Source organism: Sturnus vulgaris, chromosome 3 (genome assembly GCF_052056855.1).
Source record: "Sturnus vulgaris isolate bStuVul1 chromosome 3, bStuVul1.hap1, whole genome shotgun sequence".
NCBI lineage: Eukaryota > Metazoa > Chordata > Aves > Passeriformes > Sturnidae > Sturnus > Sturnus vulgaris.
In genome coordinates, this window is record NC_142245.1 from 84,491,699 (window position 1) to 84,505,174 (window position 13,476).

The window sequence follows — 13,476 nt, forward strand, 5'->3', positions numbered from 1 at the left end:
ATAATAAACCACAGAAGTCTTAGATGAGTTGTGTCTTACTGCAGTGAACACTGATATTGAGGTCTGCAGAGAGGTGAAGAGCCACTGAAGCAAAACAATTTCTATTTAAAGACTGAAGGAGAAGTGTAGGTGTAGAATTGGTAAGAAAGTATGAGGACAGAGGAAAGGTTTAGCAAATCTTCCCAGGAATCTAGGCAAGTGAATAAGAAGCTGGGCCATATACTAGAAGATTAGAGTGACGCAATCCTGTCTCTGATCCAAGACAGTTTTTGCATCATGGAATGCTAAAGCAGCCTTTACTTTTAGAGAATCATAAAGGCACATTTGAATAACCTCAGCAGCTAGAGGCAAGGAAATGGAGCTGTGCAAGCTGTAAGAGCTGATCTCCATATAAGCAATGTGACAGACTGAAAGAAGAAAGCAGCTATCAAGGAAGTTCTCATTCTGATCAAGGTTTAGGATTTAAGAATATAGTTAAGCAGAAAAGCTACAATAGAAAAGAATAATTTTATCTTTTCACTGCCCCTTCATCTGGTGTGAAAAAGAAGAAAAGACCCATTAATATCCTCTCTCTTTTTTTTTTTTTAATTTTTCATTTAGTAATGTGATGTATTTAAAAATGTTTGTGAGATTTTCTGCTTGCTGTTGTGCTAGTCTTTGCTCTGTACTTGTGGTTTTGTGTGAATGTGTGTGTAAGAAAAGAAGAAGAAAGGTCTGCCAAAGAAATTATTTCTAGTTTAATTCTCTGGTTCTACCTATTTACATATTTCTTCCCAGTGGCTATAATATTTTCCCTCCTTAACCTACAGTTAACCTCAGTGAATTCTTTCTAAATAAGTGGTGACTTATTTGGCTTATATAAAGAATTTTAAGATTTGTAAGAAACTCATGCAGGAGCTTGACCTGTGTCTTTGGGAGCTTGACCTGTGTCTTTGGGAGTTCATATTCACTCCATATAACTCCTAAATGTAACAGGCAGAGCTTGAGTTGTTTTGGGTAGGCATGTGAGTTGTGACCTCTGCTGAGGTCTGTTTTATCAGATAATGACCTAATGATGTGACTTTATGAAGGATGATTTGCTTAGTGTAAATGGACTGGGTTATATACTACAGCATTTGATTGTAGTCATTAGAAGCATGATAACTGAGAGATGACTCTTCTACATAATCTTCTAAATTATTTGTCCGAGTAATTCCTTTGTTTAACTGTATTTATTTTGTAGTTACATTTTGTGGAATATTTTTCCTTTTCTCATTATAGAGTCTGTGCCAGCACCCGTCAATCTCAGAATCACAGATATAACCACAAATAGTTTCAGAGGTACTTGGGATCATGGAGCTCCAGATGTCTCTCTATATAGAATAACATGGGGCCCCTATGGAAGAGGGGAAAAACAAGAGGTAAGAGTAGACAGCCACCTTATGCTTTTGCAGGCAGCCTCTCAGAGGGTGTATTTTGAAACTCAGAAATGTAATTGATAAATGCCCTATAAGTTGGAAACTCAGTGAGAAGGTGTAGGACACATACTTACAGCCATGTTCAGTGATACTGAGTAAAAAGTTAGTTATATCCCACTCTCTATTTGCCTGTTTAATTTGTATCTTTTGGTTTTGTTTATTTATGTTTTCCTTTTTTTTTTTCTTTTTTCTTTTTTTTTTTTTTTTTGTAAATTTCTTCACAAGACTATCTTAAATGGGGATGAGAATAGTTTGGTCTTTGAAAATTTGAATCCAGATACATTATATGATGTCTCAGTTACTGCCATCTATCCTGATGAATCAGAAAGTGAAGAGCTCATTGGCAGTGAACGAACATGTAAGTAAATAAAGGGATTCTGCATGTTGTTATTCATAGTTATTGAAACAGAAGGCATACACATACAAGAATTCTGAAAATTCTTTCTACTTTTTTCCTAGTACCCTTGGTACCTATCACTACACAAGGTAAGAATCTGAATTTCCAGGTACCATTTTATTGACGGAAACTCATAGCTCTCTTTTTCTAAACTGTGACAAATGTTGACATTAAAAAGCTGAGATCATTTAATAAATATTATTGTGTATTTGGAAGAATACTAAACACTAGATTACCACATGTTTATTATTTTACAAACATTACAGTTTATGGTCCCCTGTACTTAATACATTCTGCTCTTGATCAGGCATTCATGCAGCCCTAAAAGTAAGAATGAAGTGTTTGTCTCCGCTCTTTGATGAACTATATATTTATTATTTTCTTTATTATGCTTCTCAGCCCCAAAGAGTGGCCCACGAAACCTTCAGGTGTACAATGCTACTTCACACAGTTTGACTGTCAAATGGGATCCTGCCAGTGGTCGGGTGCAGAGATACAGGATCATTTACCAGCCTATCAGTGGGGATGGCCCTGAACAGACGGTAATGCGTTTTGAAGTGCTAAAGTTATTCAACCTTAAATGCAACCTTCTGCAAAGTAGTCCATAAGAGTAATTTCTTTTCAAAGCACAACACTGTATATATTAATCACCTTTCAAGTGAAGATTTATATTTGTAGTGAATAAGTATATACTACCACCTTTTTTTCTCCCCTTTCAAATCCAAGTTAGAATACTCTTAATTGAGCAGCAATAACTTTGGATGCATCCTGTTTTTTCAAAAATCACATAATCATAGACTCATTTAGGTGGAAAAGATCTTTGAGTTCATAAGCTCCAACTGTTTATCCATGGATAAAACTAAAATAAAGTATGTTGAAGAATAAGTCAGTCAGCATCTAAGGCTACAAATCACAGAGATCACAGGTGTCAGAACAATCAATAATATGAACTACCATGACTACTTTCATAGTCCAGAGTTCTCCATAGTTTTCAATAGTGTGGTTCCCATGCTATCAGAAGACTTTGCCATGGAACATGCTGGGAACAGTTGAGACTGTCTTCCACCACCCTAGGGTAAGAATAACCACACAGAGTAGCAGTTGCAAAGAGAAATCCATACAAAACATGTGCTAATGAACTCTTTAGGGTATTTTAGACTCTTTTACTATGATGAGAAGCTGTAATGCTATGGAGAGACATTACGATCAGCAAGCTTTTCTTTTGTAGTCAGCACGAACTCTTTTGGCTACTGGCGCCTTATGCAATGCAGCCTGGGAATGGTAATTCAGTCAGGCTGTTTATCAGAAGTGTGTGCTACTTAAAAATGCCCTGTTCTGTAGTGGGAGGCTGTTGTGGTTACAGTCAAATGAGTCAGAGGAGCAATCTCAGATGAGAGCCACATTCATTTAGCTTGCTCCTGTAATCAGAGATCACACATGTTCAGAAGTATATCTAGGAATATTTACTTTAGAATCAGTTGGATATTTACACACTCATTTTAATTCTCTTCTGAACAACATGCATTTGGGTTGAGGTAATTGAAATATCTATTGACCAGTTGAACCCAAACTTAGTGAGAAATCACTAGAGGAATAAGGAACGGCAATAATTAATTTAATTAATATCTGTAATTCATTGCTGGCAGTGGAGTAAAAAGGGAATTCTGATTATTCTCTTGAAATCTGCAAAGAATATGGTTAATAGACTTAGTTGCTTGCAACTGGATAGAGTCAAGCAGTGACGGAGCAAACACCTCTGTTTAAGGAGAGCACACAGAACTCTCATACTCTGTTCACAGCATTTAATGTCTATTTGCAAATGACTTGCAGTCCCATGATCATAATTCCTTGTTACTCTCTGATATTTTATTAAACTGTAGATGCTGGGTAGGCAGTAGAACAGTCCCCATCAAAGTATTTAAAATACAATTTCTGGAGGGTTTTTATTGCCCTGCCTGACTTTTAATGGCCTCAGTACCAAGAGGAATCACAGGTTATTTGAAGACAGTAAAAAAGTTCTGCAAAAACTGCACAGAGAACTGCAGAGACTATCACGATCATTTAGGATCAGGTTTTGAAAGGCAATCAGATACTAAAATGTGAAGGCATCCATGATGGGATGATAAAAGCATTTGTGTTTTGAAAGAAGCTTTGTACACTTGAGTACAAAAACCCCCTTTGATTGTAAGTTAAAATAGTTGGCTTGTAAATTAAAATAATCTACTGCTATGAAATGTGAAGATGTGCAAATGCTTGCTCATTGTCAGTTCTTCATCAGCAGACGATTTGAAGTGTTATGCTGAACACATTAGCTGAATAGGCTTTGAAAATGTGCAGATAGTCTTAAAAGTACAAAGAATGATAGGAGTTGCTATATAATTTGTGCTGGCACAGAACTGGGAGTTTATATACAATTGTGGTCATATGCAAGTTTGGAGATTTTAAAGAATAGTGGCTTTGTGTCTGAACTTGCTAAAACCAATATGTTCTAAATATTACTACTGTTCAATGTCTACTGTCAGTGTCAGTCACAAGAAAATTACAGCATTTGATACATCACAGTGTTTTCCATCAAATGCTTTCAAAAGCATCAAATGCTTTCAAAAGCATCAAATGCTTTTGTTCTTTACTGTAGCAGTAAGCACAAAAGAGACAGTATAAAAGGAATTTTAATATTTTCATTTTGTTTTGCTGCAGACTACTGTTGGAGGGCGACAGAACAGTGTGGTGATACAGAAGCTGCAGCCTGACACACCATATGCTATTACTGTGTCATCCATGTATGCAGACGGTGAGGGGGGACGAATGACAGGGCGAGGCAGAACCAGTAAGTAATTTCTTCAGGTCTTCTTATTAGGTACAAAACAATATCGATGTATTGCTTTTCAGAAGAGCTGAGAAAGCTTCCTTATGGTGAAATTAACCCCATCTATATTTGTCATTTGTCCTGTGGTGGCTTTCAAGTCTCTGAAGTAAGAGCACCTGTCAGTCTACTGACTGTAGAGAAACCCTGCACCACTGCCTTTGGCTGGATGGCTAAGCTGAGAGAAACCCTGACCTTACTATGGAACTTCTTCCTCATTTTAATTTGTTTAATTGTTTTATGCCATAATGTAGCAAGCACCTTAAAGCATCTGAAGGCATGTTACTCTCAAATATGCATGCTTTTAAGCACCTTCAGTTGAGAGGCTGACCTTCATACTGTGCTCTTTAGGACTCCATAATTTTTTATTGATGCATTATTTTGATTCTGCTGTAGAAATCACTGAGAGATTTGCTATCAGAGACACTCCAGGTATAAAACCCATGTCAATATAATTAATTCTATAACTATAAAATTATTAATTCAGTTGCATTTACTTTAATTATGAGCTTGCAATGGAAAGTCAGATACAGAAATGGGTTTGGTGAGAAATAAAGAAAAAAATCCTAATGAACTCATTGCGTAATTCCAAAATAGTGTCCATAAATAAATTTTTCTAACTAGCATTGTTTGTGGTGTTGGATAGGTCTGATATGTTCTAATTGATGACGATAAATAAGATTTAACATGAGCTTTTAAACCTATTTTTAAAATTTTCTGAGGGTACATTGTAGAGGTGTGATCTGACAGCAAAAAGGAGAGAATAGGGTTCCATATTTCTGACATCTTATCGATCTGTTTCAGAACCTCTCACCACTGTGAAGAACTTGCTAGTTTATGACCCAACCACCAGTACTCTGAATGTTCGATGGGATCATGCAGAAGGAAGTCCTCGCCAGTACAAAGTGTTCTATAGACCTACAGCTGGAGGTGCAGAAGAAATGGTAAATTCTTCATGTGGATCTCACTAACCATCTCAGATAAATTACAGCTTATGGTGCTGGTGAGAGAAATGCTGCTGAATGAAGTAGGTCTTGTTTGTCTATGAACTGGCTTTTTTTCTGTTCATAGCCACCCTGGAGATAATGCACAGCACCTCCAAGAAAGTTCCTCCCATACATATGTATTACAGATGCTTGATTTCATATAGTAGACCATCAGTGCTTAGTTCTTGCGTGAGATTTAATATCACGCACAACTTTTTTCTTTATCCCTAGGGCACTGTATGTGAATGTAAAGCTGACTTCAGGTGTACAAAAGGTTAACAAATTAGCAGACTTAATTTCTACCCATTTTTACTGCTAAGAAGTCATGTGACTATAGGCTTCAATGGTATTTGGGAATGCAGAAAAATCCACTTTCTAATCTCCTGAAATTACTTAATTACTAAAGAGCCAAAAAAATCCTGAAAATAGGAAACCCTTGCTGCAGGCTGGGAAATATTATTTCGTAGTTGTGCTTCTTTTTCTACATCAGTGCAATTTAATGTGTGCATGAAATGAATCATACATGAATGCCATTGTTTCAATAGCAAGCAAAGTGTTTCTGATGATAAATATTCTTAAATGCTGTGGAGTTTTATTTCCTAACATGAGCTGCTCATTACTTCTTGTCATTAGCATATTGTAGAGTTATGTAATGTTTTTTTTTTCCTTGACTTAGAAAGTGATGTTTTAATGCCTCTGAGCTGCTAAATAGTAGTCATTAAAGAGGTCACTGCAGATTCTGCTATTTTCGTTACACTTCATTTCACTACAGCAGGATCTGGACTCAAAAGTGGAGAGAGCTATAAGGGATTATATAGGAGAACATAGGATTCATTTGTATTATGTCTGAGACAGAACCTTCTTGAAAGGCAGTTCCAGAAGATACCTCAAACCATGATTTTTTAAGCTTCACCTTTTCTAAAGTTTTTATCACATCCAGTCTGGAAATGAGATATGGTAGGGAGTAAGTGAGAAATAAAAAAGCTTAAACTTTTTTTGTTTGTTTGTTTTTGTTTTTGTTTTTAATGTTTTTGTAAGTTTCTTGACTCTTCCTTTCTTTTTAAATTTGTAGACCACAGTACCAGGAAATACAAACTATGTCATCCTGAGAACTCTTGAACCCAACACACCTTACACTGTAACTGTGGTTCCTGTTTTCCCAGAGGGGGATGGTGGACGTACCTCTGACACTGGACGCACTTGTAAGGAAAATAGTCCTTTGCAAGAAAATGTTATGATTTTTTTATCAATGGCCTCAGATCATTAGAAATTGATTTTATTTTGTTTACTTGCTTGGTAATTTTTTCAGCTTTGTAACTTACTCTGTTTGCTTATTTGTGTGGAGGCTTCAATCTGCTTAACTCAGGCAAGCTCAGCTCCAAAGTTGTACAGCACACTTCATGTTTACTTTACAGAATAGTCAAATTTTAATTGTAGTGCTAGTAGAAATACTCGTGAACAGTGAATATTGGTGTTAATCCATGCCAATGTCCATACTATGTACTTAAAATTTTCCAGGAAGTTTGAGCTATGAATGTCAACTTGACCTAAAATATGTAGTTTGTGGTAACTTTTCATACATATCTGATCAACAATAGGATAACAAAGTGTTATGATCATAGTTTCAATTTGCAGTACAAACACGTACTTTGCTGCCTGGTATGGAAGTTTGGAAAGACTGAACATGAAGATTCTTAGCTTTGTAAATTTTGGGCTAACATAAGTAATTTGTTTATCTGGGGCTGAAGTGCTTTTCAGCTTCTTTTGAGCCCTGTTGCAAATTCATGTAGAAATAGAACTTACACTAGCAACTTCATAAAACTTATTTTAAATTATCCTTGATCTAGTGGAGAGAGGAACACCAAGAAACATTCATGTTTACAACCCCACACCAAACAGCATGAACGTCCGTTGGGAACCTGCTCCAGGTCCAGTACAGCAATATAGAATTAATTATGCTCCACTGTCTGGCCCAAGGCCATCAGAATCTGTAAGTAATTTTGCTTTTATACTATTAGTCAAATGTGTGTAGCGAATATTGCTTCCTTCAATAAGTGTAAAAAATATTAGTTAATTCAGGCCAACTGTCTGCCCATGAGAGTCTCTGCTGAGAGCAGTGTTTGTAGGAGTCTAGTCCATTGTTAATAAAGGCTTAGTTTGGTAAAATTAAAGAAATAAAAATTAAGATTCTCCCATTTAAAACTCTGCATTGAGGATTGAGTATCCTTTATCATATTGCAGGTAAAGATGAGTTAAATTATATTTTTTTAAGAGAGTCAGAGACAACAAATATTTATTAGGAATTGTGTAATTATGAAATTAGATGCCAGGTTTATGTGATTTTGCCATGAAGCCATCTGCTTACCCCACATCATTATTGTTTAGTGGGGGTTGGTAAGCAGCAAAGTCTGGATATGGATGAAAAAATGCCCTCCAGGTGTGAAGTAAGAACTCTTGGATTTCTATAGAAATAAGTGCAGTTTTAAAGCTTCAACAATGAATATACTCATGCAAAATCTACACCCATATTGTACACGTAGATGTACATGTTTTTATGTAAAGAATTGGAAGGACTTTTATGTTTTTTATATGTAGTAAACTGCGACAGAATTTACTTTTTTGGTTTCTATTTATGATTGTTTCTCCTATTTTTTATGAACTATTTTAATGTAAAATGTAAAAAATAACAATTGTATTTGCAGAATGAGAGCTCTTTATACTGTTTGCTCTTTTTTTCACCCACAATTGAATTTTTATCAATATTGCATGTTTATTTTAAACTTGTGTTATTTTTCTTGGACAGTGTGCAGCATGATCATGTTTCCAATTTTTCTGTATTTCATTCAAATTGTTTTCTGAAAAGAGATGGTATAAGCTAAAAATTTATTTATATAGGTCCTTTTTGTTTCTGTTTTAGATTGTGGTGCCAGGCAACACTCGTGATGTGATTCTGGAGCGCTTGACTCCTGACACTGCTTACTCAATAAATGTTATAGCTCTGTATGCAGATGGAGAGGGAAATCCAAGCCAAGCACAGGGAAGAACATGTAAGAGACAGTCTGTACTTGTGTTGTGAAATATACATCAAAATTGGTGTGTGAAGAACTTATAAAATTGGTTACAATTACAAATAATGTAAGCTATTTAGTGCAACTCTGAATTAATGTATTTGAATTATGCCTGCAACAATTATAGGGCTCTGTGGCAGGGAACTTTTGCTATGCTGCCTGTCAGTTGTGGTACTTGAATAATTAGCAATGTAATTTTCAGTTGGGAAATAAGCTTAATTTGAATGTGCAGGAGTTTAAAGGCTGTTCTCAAAATCCAATTAGAGGCGAATAACAATTTATCTTTTGTAAAAAAAAAAAGCCTATTAAGATGGGTAGACTTAGTTGTCAAGGAAAAAAAGGGCTTCATATTCGGTGTCTGACATGGTAATTGTATGTGTTGACCTCCCCAACTATTTGTTTTTTTGATGCAGACACCTAAACACCAAAATCTCCTTGTTACGGCTCATCTCATAGGATCTTGCTTGGCTTATGCTTAGATTCTTTAAAATTCATACTAGAAATAACAAATACAGAACCTGTCAACAGCAATAATTTTGCTTCTTCTATGTTTTCCCTGTAAAATCCCCATATTCATCTAAAACTTGAACCTGTGACGGGCTGTAGTTATCTGCAGGAGTTTGGGAAGCAGAATGTGTGTAGATGCTCACTTCGTACATCTGGATGTTCTCTCCCTTCCATACTGCTGCAGGTCCTCCAGTTGGGACCTCTTTCTATTTAAGACCTTCAGGCACTGCTGCATGATCATTGACTTAATCTCCCCATGTATATTTACTTATTCAGGGTTTCAGGAAGGGCCCTTGACTGGCTCAGGGCAACATTTGAATTGATGAGGGTGACACTGATCTAGAGGCATCAAGCCCCATATAACCTTCTGTATTTTCATTTTTCAGTGCCTCGCAGTGGTCCAAGGAATGTGAGAGTATTTGATGAGACTACAAACAGCCTTTCTGTACAATGGGACCATGCTGATGGGCCAGTCCAGCAGTACAGAATCATTTATTCACCCACTGTGGGAGACCCTATCGATGAATACGTAAGTTCTGTAATTCCTTAGTAAGCACTGAAGGGTTCTCAGTCAGTTCTTTAGGCTACAGAAAAAACAAGACACATGTTCTACTTGTAGTACACTGTGCAGGCTCTGTGGATTTTCTGGTCGTTGTCAGTGTTAGGAAGCCATGGTTTGTATAAAATAGTTTTGTTCTGATGAAGCAACAGAAAATATATGTTTTCATGGACAAATATGTGTGTGAAATAATGTTTAATATGTGAGTCACACATTAATCAGAAGATTCTGAACAGAATATGCTTCCTGACATTTTGTTAAAATGTGAAGCACTAAATAGCCATCTATAGCCATGAATAGCCATTCATACTGTGTTCATTATAAAGTGAGCATGCTAGGATACAGAATAAACATAAGTCTGCATTTTATAAATTGAAGAGAGTTGACAGTCTAATAAGACAACAATGGTAATTTTGATTCAGCATCTGACTTGCTGTTCTAAATTTCAGTATGAATTGTGTGTTTCGTTTCCCACACCTTAATGATAGCACAAGTTATTCTGAAGCTTTTAAAATTCAAAGAGTATTTATAGCAAAGCTAAGCTCAGATCCTACAGAGGACAATGGCAGAATTCCTGCCAACTGTCACCGGCCAAAATGACAAATTATTATTGCTTTTATATTGCTGTATATCGCGTGCTGAAAATTCACTGTTTGAAAATTCCCTACTGGACTCGTTAATCAGGACACACATATTGTCAACATGGGTATTTTCTTTGCAGAAAAGGTTGGACAATCCATAAAAACAGCAAGTCTTAAACAACTGAAAATTTTAATCAAATATTCATAGCAAGTGCTGATTAGCATGTGCTTTTGAGAAAGATACTTCAAGTTACTTCCCTTAGTTTCAGTGCGTTATGTCTTCTTTATGGAGCAGGATCACTTTTGGGATTATACCTACATTTTCGTTAGAAGGGAGCAATCTGCATGGCTGCATAAGGAAGCTGAGATTAAGGGATGCATTTTTATATGTCAATATATTTAGAGCTTCTGTCTCAGAATAACTTGTTTCTGCCAAGGCAACAAACACATCATTATGACTTTTATATTTCTATGAGGGAAGAGTACTGAAATCTTGATTAATAACTGCAGCATCTCAGTCTGATGTGAGGGTTAGGACTGAAGAGTCAATTTGATTCATGTTTTTGCGATAGCCACAGTGGTTTGTAATTCAAAATAACAAATAATGATAATTGTTTATATGCTATAACCCTTAAGCCTGAATGACTTTTTCTATGGTGGACATGAAACACAGTGTGCCAAATGTCAGAACAAATTTTTGTTTCTAGCTACTGTCACTACTGATCAGTTACAAGACTGTGAGTGTGTTTACCTCTGTTTCTTTTGTGTTCCAGACAACAGTTCCTGGCATAAGGAATAATGTAATACTACAACCACTACAATCAGATACTCCATATAAAATTACTGTTGTTGCTGTGTACGAAGATGGAGATGGTGGACAACTGACTGGAAATGGCAGAACTGGTAATTATAGTTTTCATAATGTTTATTCTTTTTAAAATTTAAGACATATTCCTTGAGCACTTCAACATTTTAAAGGTTTCATTAAGTTAATTAACTCCTTGATGTGATATACTTGCAGAGTAACAATCTGTATTTCTAAAGATTGAAAACTAATTAGAATGTTTTTTTTCTTTTTTTTAGTTGGCCTGCTTCCTCCTCAAAATATGTATATAACTGATGAATGGTATACACGTTTCAGAGTTTCCTGGGATCCTTCACCATCCCCTGTTCTTGGCTATAAAATTGTATACAAACCTGTGGGTAAGAAAACTTGCTCATTCTGAGTATGCCAGTTTCAGAACAGTGAGTAGCTAATGGCAGACCAGAGTAAAAGCCATATGTATCATTTTGTGTTAAAGGATCTCTTTATTTCCTTTGTTTACCAATTTTCATGAAAATTTTAGTCTTATGATCAGTATTCTATAATAAACACAAACTATCAATTGCAGTTTCGTACATCCAATTACAGGGATTGAATTGTATAGTTAAAACTTTATACAGTGACCTGATTTGTTTTTAACCTCTTTAATGCCTCTTGTCCTTCTAAGGTGTCCTCCTAACTGGTGTATATTGGACAGGTATTTGGGTACTAATGGCCTGCAGAACTTTTGTTTTATGTGGCCTTCAAACAATATAAATATCTTTTTAGAAGCTGAACACAAATATTGCACAATAGTTTATAAAACTATGTGTATGTTCTGTTTGCAATATCATAATATGCTAAAATTTAAGAAATCGATGTGCTTTGTTTTAGAAAAAATGAGGTTAACATTTACTGATGTGGAAGAGACTGAATCATTTTGTAGCTCATGTAATCATGATTCTTTCTTTCTCTGTTCTTAATGCTTTCTTGATTCAAGGTTCAAATGAGCCCAGGGAGTTTTTTGTGGGAGAAGTGACTTCCTACACTTTGCATAATCTGTCTCCCAGTACTACTTATGATGTGAACGTTTATGCCCAGTATGATTCTGGAATGAGCATACCTTTGACAGATCAAGGCACTACATGTAAGTCAGAATAATTTTGTCATAGTCATGCTAGATACATATGAGATAACATTGATTAAGAGATTTTGATGGCTGGTTGCTAGGAAGCCTGAGCATCCTCTTGTAGAGAATACTCGTCATCTATCCATGATGTAGACCTTAAAAACACTAATCTTGGAAAGAGTAATAAAAATATATTTTAAAGTAATGACTTGATGAAATAAAATTTTCTAGTCTATTTCCTAAAATTTTGTTAAGCTGTACTTGGAGTTAATCTTTGCCTGTCTTCAGGGTACTACAGAGTTTAACCATGTTACTAAGCAGGTCTAGGCTTTTTGATACTCTGCTCTTACCTCATAGGAATGTCCAGTGATTTTGATGATGGCCTCAGCTAAGAAACTTCTAAAAATTTCTTCGGTTATGATGAATCAAACATCCTGACTCAGTACATTCTTTTCATACTGCTATATTATGAGTCAGGTTTTTATTTTTGGAGTTTTCTTATTTTGTAAAGAAATCAACTTCGTGTGAAAACTCATGAAATGTGCTGTTACCCAATATGGGATTTGGGGCTGTTGTAAATAGCTAGGTGGGGGATCTGTAGGGTGTAAAATAAAAGAGATTTGACTAGAACTGCTCTTTCTTTCTGCAAGTATTTTTAAAAATTAGGTTCCAAACCAGCACTGCTAATACATTTTTCGTTTTGGTGTGCTTTACCTATTACATACTAATTTCCAGAGAACAATTTCTCTCTCTTTTCACAGTATATTTGAATGTCACTGACCTAAAAAGTTACAAAGTGGGTTGGGATACTCTCTGTATCCGGTGGTCTCCTCATCGGTCAGCAACTTCCTACAGACTGAAGCTAAACCCAACTGATGGTATGTTCTATTTTTTGCATTTTCTGGAAACATAATTGTCTTATGCCAGTGACAGCACCACTTATTTGGATTGGTGGCAGGCACCGACCATAATGATACATCTGGTTGAGTTGTAAAGCTCTGAATATCACCTGTGTTTCTTGAGTGGTGAAAAAGCTGCAAAGAGGGAGTACTGATAATTGTCAAGTGGACCTACATCTACCAGTTGCCTGGTGTCACATCTACACTGCGATTGCACTTTCCAGGGTG

The 13,476-nt window shown here is 35.9% G+C and overlaps 1 protein-coding gene across 6 annotated transcripts in view; it reads left to right on the forward strand.

Annotated features, from left to right (window-relative positions):
• The window catches only part of COL12A1 (collagen type XII alpha 1 chain), a 98,196-nt gene that overhangs the window by 48,630 nt on the left and 36,090 nt on the right, over positions 1 to 13,476 (forward strand). For all 6 annotated transcript variants that reach the window (XM_088162152.1, XM_088162153.1, XM_088162151.1 and 3 more), the window contains 14 exons: positions 1,261 to 1,400; positions 1,683 to 1,815; positions 1,917 to 1,943; positions 2,254 to 2,396; positions 4,552 to 4,681; positions 5,522 to 5,661; positions 6,776 to 6,905; positions 7,551 to 7,693; positions 8,621 to 8,750; positions 9,665 to 9,807; positions 11,192 to 11,321; positions 11,502 to 11,621; positions 12,221 to 12,367; positions 13,111 to 13,227. In XM_088162152.1, the coding sequence (XP_088018278.1) occupies positions 1,261 to 1,400; positions 1,683 to 1,815; positions 1,917 to 1,943; positions 2,254 to 2,396; positions 4,552 to 4,681; positions 5,522 to 5,661; positions 6,776 to 6,905; positions 7,551 to 7,693; positions 8,621 to 8,750; positions 9,665 to 9,807; positions 11,192 to 11,321; positions 11,502 to 11,621; positions 12,221 to 12,367; positions 13,111 to 13,227 (1,773 nt within the window). The remainder of the gene's footprint in view (positions 1 to 1,260; positions 1,401 to 1,682; positions 1,816 to 1,916; positions 1,944 to 2,253; positions 2,397 to 4,551; positions 4,682 to 5,521; positions 5,662 to 6,775; positions 6,906 to 7,550; positions 7,694 to 8,620; positions 8,751 to 9,664; positions 9,808 to 11,191; positions 11,322 to 11,501; positions 11,622 to 12,220; positions 12,368 to 13,110; positions 13,228 to 13,476) is intronic.